Consider the following 10683-nt stretch of genomic DNA (forward strand, 5'->3'; position numbering starts at 1 on the left):
CAAATGGCGGGAGATACAAATTTTAAAAACCATCATCGAAAGAAAAAAAGAAGACGAAATCAAAGAAAAGTTAAATACCTTCAAACATTTTTAATTGCACCTTATCATGCAATTTAAAATTTTTTTTGAATTTTTACTTTATCGCGCAATGAAAAATTTAATGCTACATTTATTCAAAAAAAAAAATTTTTGTCCCAGAAATCACAAAATTTTTAAATTCAAAAAAATTTTTTTTTTTTGGAAACAGAAAATAATTCTCGCGGGATAAAAAAAAAAATTATACCACATTTATGCTCAAAAAATGGTTTTGCACCAGAACTCTCATTTCCTAGAAGTACTGTATTAAAGCATTCCAGGAGAATGCATATAAAGCTATTGAACTGCAAGTAAAAAGTCATGAAGAGGCTATTATTTCTACAATTGAAAAGTCTTTTTAGCAGAACGAATTGAAACATTTTTACGCCGGTTACAAGACAAAAAATGAAACTTTGCATTTATCCGGTGAATATTAATACATACGAAGATTTATGGCACACCACTATAAGCCCTAATCACGATGACCCTTTCTGATAAAAATCCAAAGTAACTGATTATTGACAGAATATTTACTTGACTCTAGATAGTAAGTATTGATATTGAAAAAATAATAGATAATGTATTAGAATAATTTTACATGGATATAAATCTATGGCTAATGAAAGAATATGGTATCCGATTAAGGAGATAAGAATAGGCAAGTAGGGGAGATGGGGGCGCATTGATCGCCGTAGCAGTGTTTTGAAAATTGCGCAGAAACTGAAAGAGATGTAAAAACTTATTAACTACGAAACACATGTAGAACTATCTGGCTTTTGGAATATATAAATATTTTGATTTAAAAAAATGATAAACATGAATAATTTTAACTTTTAAACAACCCTCTCAAAAGATCAATGTACCCCAAACTATGGGGTACTATGATCTCCGACTTGGGGCACATTGATCTTATATGCGTAATATTATCTAAACGTTTAACACTTCTATAACTAAATCTTGTAAATAATTTAGTCAAAGGGTAATATTGTATAACATATAATACATCTAAATTTTTAAATTATTTTTTAAATATAGCAGTTAAACCCACTAGTCTAATTTTTAATTAAAAAATGTATAAATCACAGCAGCTATAAGCTACCCGCTTTATATACGTTTAAAACTTTACAACAACTTGAAATTTATAAGAACTGAAATATAAAGACTGAAATAAGAATACAACTTTTAAGTTTACAAAACTTGTTAAAAGTACAATATTTTGATTAAGAATATTTCATCATTTGTGAAAGTCAAGTTGTGAAGCAGCTTTTGGTTTACATTGTTTTTTATTCCTAAGCAAGTAATTCTTAGTTTCTTTCTTATCTTTTGTGGAGACTTTTTGTTGATTTTTGGTTTGCTTCAAAATTTTCTTTTCTTTTGACAAACGAATTTCATTTCTGACAGGAGTATCAGTCAAGATCCTTGTTTTTAACTGCCTACTTTTAACATTTTTTTTTCTGGCAGATGCTTTTGGGTAAGGTTTTAAAACCTCAGGTGAGATTATAGAAGCAACACTTGTTGACACTTTGTTTAAAATACTTGTTTCAATATTTACTATAGTTATTTCAGACTCTATGTGATTAACATGTGCTGGTATCATTTCAGATTCCATGTTGTTGACAGGAGTGATAGTAACTGTATCTGGAGCAGCTCTATCTGTAACTGATGATGGTAAATATTCGTCATCTTTGAAAATTTCAGAATTGAATGGCTCAATGCCAGCTACTCTAAATTCGGTCTGTATATTAGATGGTGAGAAAGCTTTTGTATACGGTTCTCGAACTATTGAAACAATATCATAAATGGTCATTGGTCTTACTACTAGACATTGCCGATTCTGGCTCGTTGTCATTTTCTTAATACCGCATTGTCATTTTTTATAATTCTGCATTGACATTTTCTGCAATCATGAATTGTGCATTCTGGCTCATTGTGATTTATAGAAATACCACATCGGCATTTTTATAATATTGTGATTTGCTATAGTTAAGGTTTTCAGTATGACATCGTGTTCTGAGTTTATATTTAATCATCAGGTCCGAAGAGTTGATCATAGTCCATAAATGTAAAGCACGGTTTTAGTTTGTAGTGTCCGAGAGCTAGCGTGTGAATACCGTCTTGCAAGATGTGCCTTTTGTCGTCGTTAGCGCTGAGAGCGACTTTGTTGATTTCTTCGGTGTAAATGTTATGCTGATGTGATCTGATAACGTTCATGGATGTAAGCTTTTCTATGTTATTCATTAAGCAGTCGTAATAGTCTTGATGAGTGATGTGTTTTTGAACAACTTTCTTTTTAACCCCTTTGCATTTTTTGTGTTCATCTTTAGCGATCTTGTATGGAGTGCTGAGACTGAATATTCACAAATGGAAAAGAAAATCAAAGAGCATATCAGTACTTGGAAAGGCTTGTCAAAAGAAGAAAAGCTAAGAATGATTGACAAGTATGTGCTTGGTTGGGATTGCGATTTCGAGGAGAAGAAAAAGATTTCTGGAAATCTAAAAAGCGCATTTTTAAATCATTCACTCGCTTCCAAAGACATTGTGTATGAAAACTTTAAAATACTTTGTATTCATGGAACTTCTTCAGATGTTAGAAATGAAAAATTAAATTTGGTTTAAATAAAATCAAATCTTGATATAATAAAAATATGCCTTACACAAGAAAGTTTTTGAAAAATTTGTTAAAAGAAAATAATGTTTCCAAAACGTCAGACAATAAAATGTCGCTCATAATGATTGCGGTTGAGAACAACTTGATTGATAAAGATGCAATTTTGGAAAACTCGAAAGAGGTGAGACCTGTGGGAAGACCTAGAAAAAATGAGAAAAAAGAAAAGAAGCCTCTTGATCCTAAATATACGAGACTTGGTTTAATTAGAAATAATCCTTTAGGTTTGAAAATAACTCATATTGATACTGGTGAGGAGGTGAAATACAAGTCTGTTTATGAATCGAAGAAAAAGACAGGACATGGCTGGCAGTACTTTACGAGACGAAATGGAAAAGTAGTAGACGGATACAAATATGAGATTTTCTAGATCATTCAAATTTCAAGCGTGGGAAGTTTTTAAATTCTTATATTGAATTTAAAAAATTGAAAAATGATATAAATAAAAAAATCTTGTGTTAATAAAATGGATAATAAAACGGTTAAAGAATTAAAAGAAATTGCTAAAGGGCAAAAAATAAGAGGATACTCTAAAATGAGAAAGGGAGAACTTATAATGGCTTTGCAGCCTCCTAGAGTTGTCTCTGCTCCTGCTACTTTTCGTAGACGAACGACTGAGGCAAGAACGCTGCCTGAAAGACCTACCGTGGTGAGGTTTGTTCGACCGGCTGTAAAAGTTTCAATAAAGCCAACAAAAGTAAGGCTTGTTTCTTCTGCAGTGATAAAGCCTCCTATAGCGCCAAAACCAAAGATCATTCCACCTGTTGTGCAAAAGCCTCCTATTGCTCCAAAACCAGCTCATTTGCAAAGACCTATCCTTGACGAGCCTGTTTCAGATTTAACACCTGCTATAGCGCCAAAACCAGTCATTCCACAGAGACCTTCATTTTTTTCAAGTCTGACAGCAGCTGCAAAAAGTGTGGCGTCGTATGTTAAAACTAAGTTTAATGATGTTAAAGAATGGATAGAACCCTACGTTCCTGAAGTAGTCAAGAATAAGGTAAACGAATCAGCAGAACAAATCGATAAAAAGATACAGTCTATCAAATCGCTTGTATCAAAAACAGTGTACAAACAGCCTGTGCCAAAGCCGATTATAGTAAAGTTTAAAATGACTGAACAATCGGCAGAGAATAGTGTGAGACAATTTTCTTACACACCTTCTTCTCGATATAACGACCTTGCAACCTTTTTTAATTTGGTGAGAGAGTCTGCCATTCAAACCATGGAAGGAGAAAGAAACACCAAAGTAAGAATTATTTTAACGTGCAAAATGAAATCTGTAAGCATGATGACTGGTGAAGAAGTGACTCGGGAAGCAAGCTTTTCATCAAGAACAGAGACTATTCTAACAACTACAAATGTAAGAGAGCTCATGGGTGAGATGGAAGAAAAAGTTTTGGAAAGTAGTGTTAAATACAATGCTTTAGGATCTAATTCTACCCTGTCTAAGATTTTAAGGATGGACATTAACTTTACTGATTACGAACCTCTTAGCGGTTCCTCCTATATTGAGCTGTCTGATGATCTGAAAAACAAAAAGGCGATCATCAACATGAAAAACGACGACAATGAATGCTTCAAGTGGTGCGTCACCAGAGCGTTGAATCTGAAAAATAAAAACAACGAAAGAATTGATGAAGACTTGGTTCTAAAATCAGAAGAGCTGAATTGGGATGGAATAGAGTTTCCTGTCAAGATTAATAAAATCAAAAAGTTTGAGAAAAATAATCCAACTATTAGCATTAACGTCTTTGGGTATGAAAATGAAAAACTTTACCCTTTGCGAATATCTGACTTTGTAGATCGAAATAACTGTGTTGATTTGTTGTTTATTTCAAACGAAGACACTAACCATTATTGCATGATTAAAAGTTTGAGTCGATTATTGTCTGCACAAACATCAAAACATCAGCACAAAATGTATTATTGCAGAAATTGCTTGCAAGGCTATGACCAGGAAGAAAAGCTTCAACATCATCAACCTTATTGTTATGATAACACCTCAGTAAGAATTGAACTTCCTAAAGAAGGGACGACTGTTCAGTTTAAAAACTATCAAAGGGGTATGAAAGTTCCATACGTTGTATATGCAGACTTTGAAAGTTTTATCCAACCCATCGATGACAACACTGAATATAATAATAAAGAGTCATACACCAAACAATACCAAAAGCACGTTCCAAGCTCCTTCTGCTATTACATCAAATGCTTTGACGATAGTCTTTACAAAGGAAAACCAGTCATGTACACAGCTGAAAGCGAAGAGGATGATGTAGCTCAAAAGTTTATAACCATGCTTGAAGCTGATCTTATAAAGATTTTCGATAAGATTGATTTAATAAAAAAGAAAGTCATGACTGATAAGGATGAGAAAGATCGTGAATCTGCAACTCTATGCCATATTTGCAATAAAGACCTTAACGATGACAAAGTACGAGATCACTGTCATTTGACTGGAAAGTATCGTGGTGCTGCACATAAGAAATGCAATAAAGATTATAAACTTCCAAAATTCATTCCTGTCGTTTTACATAATTTGTCTGGCTATGACAGCCATTTGTTCATCAAGAAATTAGGAGGAAAGCTCAATTGCATACCCAACAATGAAGAAAAATATATCAGCTTCTCTAAACAAATCAAAGTAAGAGAATTTATTAATAAGAAGGGTAAACTTCAGGAAATATGGAAAAAGATGAGGTTTATTGATAGCTTCAGATTCATGGCTGGTAGTTTAGACAGTTTGGCTAAAAATCTAAACAACGACCAATGCAAAAACGTTGCTCATTATTACTCTGGAGAGCAGTTTGATTTATTAAGAAAAAAAGGTATTTACCCTTATGACTGGGTGGACTCGATTGAAAAGTTCTCTGAAACGCAATTGCCTCCTATTGAAGCATTCCATTCCAAACTGAATGATGAGGGAATAAGCTGTGAAGACTATGCGCATGCAAAAAACGTTTGGAATGTATTTGGATGTGAAACGTTTAAAGATTACCAAAAACTGTACAACATGTCCGACGTGCTGATACTTGTCGATGTCTTTGAAAATTTCAGAGACACTTGCATGGAATATTACGGTCTCGACCCTGCTTGGTATTACACCTCTCCTGGTTTGGCTTGGGACGCTATGTTAAAACTAACTGGAATTCAGTTAGAGCTTCTGACTGATATTGATATGCTCAATATGATAGAAAAAGGTATACGTGGTGGAATTTGCATGATCAGCAAACGACATGGAACTGCTAACAACAAATACATGAGTGATTATGATCCTTCACAACCATCGAAATTCATTCAGTATTTAGATGCAAATAATTTATATGGATGGGCTATGTGTAAACCTCTTCCTGTTAGAGGGTTCAGATGGATGACTGAGGATGAACTTTTAAATTGGAAATCCATGCCTTGCATTCTCGAAGTCGACTTGGATTATCCTAAAAGTCTACACGATTTGCATAATGACTATCCTTTAGCTCCTGAAAGATTAAAAATTAATAAAGTGGAAAAGCTTATTCCTAATTTAAACAACAAAGAAAAATATATCATTTATCATGAAAACCTAAAACTCTATGAACGACTTGGATTGATCGTTACCAAAATTCATCGAGGTATTACCTTTGAAGAAGAACCTTTCATGAAACAATACATTGACCTCAACACTGCATTAAGAGCAAAAGCTAAAAACGAGTTTGAAAAAGAATTCTTCAAGCTCATGAACAACTCTGTCTTTGGAAAAACCATGGAGAATATTCGAAGGCATGTTGATATTAAACTCATCACCACAAGAAAAGAAGTCTTAAAATTGTCAAGAAAGCCTATCTATGATAGAAATACCATTTTTGATGAAAACCTTACTGCAGTTCACATGAAAAGAACAAAACTCTTTTACAACAAGCCTGTTTACTTAGGACTGTGTGTTCTAGACATAAGCAAAACACTCATGTTTGAACATCACTATGACTATATCAAACCAAAATACGGAGATCGAGCAAAACTTCTCATGACTGACACCGACTCGCTCATTTATGAAATCGAAACAGACGATTTTTACAAAGACATTGCTAAGGATATTGAAGCTAAATTTGACACGAGCGAATTTCCAAAAGACCATCCTGCCGTTCAAAACTTTGCATTTGACGTTGGGTTTAAAAATAAAAAGGTTATAGGCAAGTTCAAGGATGAGACTGCTGGTAAACAAATTAAAGAGTTTGTTGGACTTCGTCCTAAACTCTACTCTTACAAGATCGCTAAAGATGAACACAAAAAATGCAAAGGGGTTAAAAAGAAAGTTGTTCAAAAACACATCACTCATCAAGACTATTACGACTGCTTAATGAATAACATAGAAAAGCTTACATCCATGAACGTTATCAGATCACATCAGCATAACATTTACACCGAAGAAATCAACAAAGTCGCTCTCAGCGCTAACGACGACAAAAGGCACATCTTGCAAGACGGTATTCACACGCTAGCTCTCGGACACTACAAACTAAAACAGTGCTTTACATTTATGGACTATGATCAACTCTTCGGACCTGATGATTAAATATAAACTCAGAACACGATGTCATACTGAATACCTTAACTATAGCAAATCACAATATTATAAAAATGCCGATGTGGTATTTCTATAAATCACAATGAGCCAGAATGCACAATTCATGATTGCAGAAAATGTCAATGCAGAATTATAAAAAATGACAATGCGGTATTAAGAAAATGACAACGAGCCAGAATCGGCAATGTCTAGTAGTGGTCTTGGGTTTGAAACCATCCAATTATCACATGCAGAATTGTAAAACCTTTTCAATGGTCCAAAAACAGTTCTATCTAATGGCTGCAATTTATGGCTGCAATGGGGAGGAAAACTTATCATTGTAATTCCGTGTTGAATTGCAAGCTCCAAGCCTTTAACAGAAATATGACTTTCATGACTGTCGAGAAGTAACAAAACTGGAGATTCCTGAGAACAAGTTTGAATATTTAACAAAATGTTTAATCCATTCTATGAAAATTTCTGAGTTCATCCAACCAGAAGGATTTGCAAATCCCACACATCCAGGAGGTCCTTCCTTAATCATGTAATCATGAAACTTTACCCTAGGAAAAATAAATAATGGAGGAATGGAATTTCCAATAGCATTAGAGGCGCAACATGCAGTTACCAATGTTCCTCGTTCTGCAGATGTGATTCTTCCAACTTGTTTGCTTCCTCTACCAGCTAAAACCTTTACCGGCTTTTGAACGGTTGTTAAACCAGTTTCATCAACATTATATATACAGTTAGGATTATATTTATATCGATTTCTTACCGTTTTAAGATTTTGAAAAAACTCTCTTACAGTGTGTTTGTTAAAAGCTGTTGATCGAGCGAAGCTCGTTGCTTCAGGTGTTCGTAGAGACAACTCTGGTTGTCTTTTCATAAAACCTTGCAACCAATCAATGCCTGCAATTTTATTTTTGATCCATGATGATGGGCATATCTTATTGTTTTTTAAAGCAAATTCATATGCCAATAATCGCGTTGACCTAGTTGAAAGGCCATAGTTCATTTTTGATGCAATTAGTAAATAACTTGATAAAATTTTTTCATCTTCTGCTGTAAAAACTTGTCTATTGTTGTAGTTAGGCTTGAAAGCTTCATTTGGATTAAGCCTCTTTTTACGACAATATCTTTTTAAAGTCATTCTATCTATGTTAAACTGACGTGCTACAACATTCAGTTGTGTTCCTTCTAAAACTTTATTAACAGCTACTTTCATTGTTTCACTTGCTATAGCAACTTTATTTGTTTTTTTAATTCTATTTCTAACCATTTTAAGATCTGTAAAAAAATATATCAATAAAAACATATGTTTTTAATAAATGCTAATATTTAACATAATAATATTATGTTAAATATTTTTTAACTATTATGTTAAATATTATTCTTTTGATATTATAAAATAATAGTATTATTATTACTAGTTTATAACATAAGTAGATTTAAAAAATGAAATGCTAAAAGCTATTGTTTGTGTATATATAGTTTTTTTTTAAATTATAGATACAATTCCATTCGTTTAACTGTATTGCTTATAAACAAAAACATGGGGCACTTCGTCTTCTATGGGGCACTTTGATCCTCGGATCAATGGGCCCCGCATAGTCAAAGATCAATGTACCCCAATAGGTATAGGTAACATATTGATAGCAATATCTACTGTATAAATTGCAGCCAAATAAAAATTATATATTATATTATACACCTAACACTTACAAATTTAAAATAAAATTGTTGTTAACCCATACAGACATCTAAATAAAAATATATTTTAATTATAGTACGATTTTAAAAAATCACTTTTTATGACGAAAAACAATATTTTCTTTACTTTTTTTGACGCTGATAACCTTATGAAAAAATATTACGAATAATCAATTAGGGAAGCATAATGGTTAATTAAATTGCAACCTCACTTCTAGTAAGGCAAAAATGAACGAGTAAAAGCCAAAAGATCATACTGCCCCGGCGATCAATGCGCCCCCATCTCCCCTATATACTTAGTTAAGATGATCAAAAGCAATGAAGCAGTTTTTTTAACCTTTGATTCATTCATAGGTCAGGCATATAGCAACCCTTCAACAGACATTTCCGTCATCTCATTTATCTAGACCTATTTTTTATCATATTGTTAGGAGGGAAAATAAGAATATTATAAACATCATCTTGAAGTTTTACCCGACTCAAACACGCTACATTCGAACGAAGAAAAGAGCGAGTCAACCAAAAAAACACCAGGTAAACACACATGTCTAATGACATGAAAAATTAATAGGTCCCACCATTAATGGTTAAAACTGTTTTTGCAAACACGACTTGAAACACAATAATATGATTTTAATTAGTAAGTTCTAGAAAGTTCTGTAGCCACTTTGATGTAAAGACTAATAAAAAGAAAACTAGTAAAACTTGTTTTAAAGAATACCATGACTTAGAAGTTGAAACTAAAGTACCGAACGAACTTGAAGGAAAAAAAAAAGAATTCTATTGTCTGTAAGAGAATTCGAAATAACACCTGCGGACAGATAGAAAAGGAACGGTTGAGAAAATCTTTTGGGATTTTTTTTGGCCTCTCTTTGGAGAGACGCTTATGAGAAGATTTTGATGAAGTATTAATTGTAAAGATAAATTCAAGAGAAAGGAGTTTTGAGAGATTTTAAAAAAGGATTTTAAGAGAAAGAAAAAGTTTTGAGATTTTAAAGAGAAATTTTATAAGAAAAGGTTTTAAAAGAATTTTAAAAAGTTTTAAAAGAGGATTTTATGAGAAAAGGATTTTTGAAGATTTAAAGAGAAACTTATGAGAAGTATTGGTAAGGAAACATATTTGAATAACTTTCAATATGCGTTTTTATATGTATTGTTATTTTTATGAATTAATATTAAGAGAATATATATATATTGATGAGAAATAATTGAGAATATTGATTAAGAAAAATAAGTAAGAAAAGAAAAACCAGTCGTAAGTATTTTTATTTTTATTTGAATTTTGAGTAATGCAATATTATTATTGTTAATAATATTATTATTAATATTAATACCATTACTTTATGCGTTAAAAAAAAAAAATCGTTATTAAAAAGTCTGATGTTTCTACCGCGCTACCATCACCTGCATCGCTCTCTAAATCACACTTCAGTATCTCTGAAATGTGATTTAGAGAGCGATGCAGATATGTTGACAATGCGCCACTCTATCCAGCATCACCACATTCACCATAATCACATTCATTATCACATTAATTATAAAAAAATTAAAAAATAAAAATCCCAGGCCTCACAATATATTATTTATATATTTTAGCTAGACCTCTTTTTTATCATATTAACTACTAAAAACTACATTCACTAATCATTTTAGATTACTCTGGTATCAAACGTAAACTCGGTTATAATGA

General features: G+C 32.4%; 1 protein-coding gene across 1 annotated transcript; it reads right to left on the reverse strand.

The window, feature by feature from the left end:
- Positions 1 to 1210: 1210 nt before the first annotated feature.
- On the reverse strand, positions 1211 to 3123 carry LOC149886564 (uncharacterized). The gene has a single exon (XM_090091683.1). It carries the CDS (start codon positions 1922 to 1924, stop codon positions 1310 to 1312), a length of 615 nt encoding a protein of 204 aa, XP_089947809.1. The 5' UTR covers positions 1925 to 3123; the 3' UTR covers positions 1211 to 1309.
- Positions 3124 to 10683: the final 7560 nt, after the last annotated feature.

Source organism: Hydra viridissima, unplaced genomic scaffold (genome assembly GCF_058129835.1).
Source record: "Hydra viridissima isolate aposymbiotic clone 2 unplaced genomic scaffold, HvirCarnegie_v1 scaffold_6, whole genome shotgun sequence".
Taxonomy (NCBI): domain Eukaryota; kingdom Metazoa; phylum Cnidaria; class Hydrozoa; order Anthoathecata; family Hydridae; genus Hydra; species Hydra viridissima.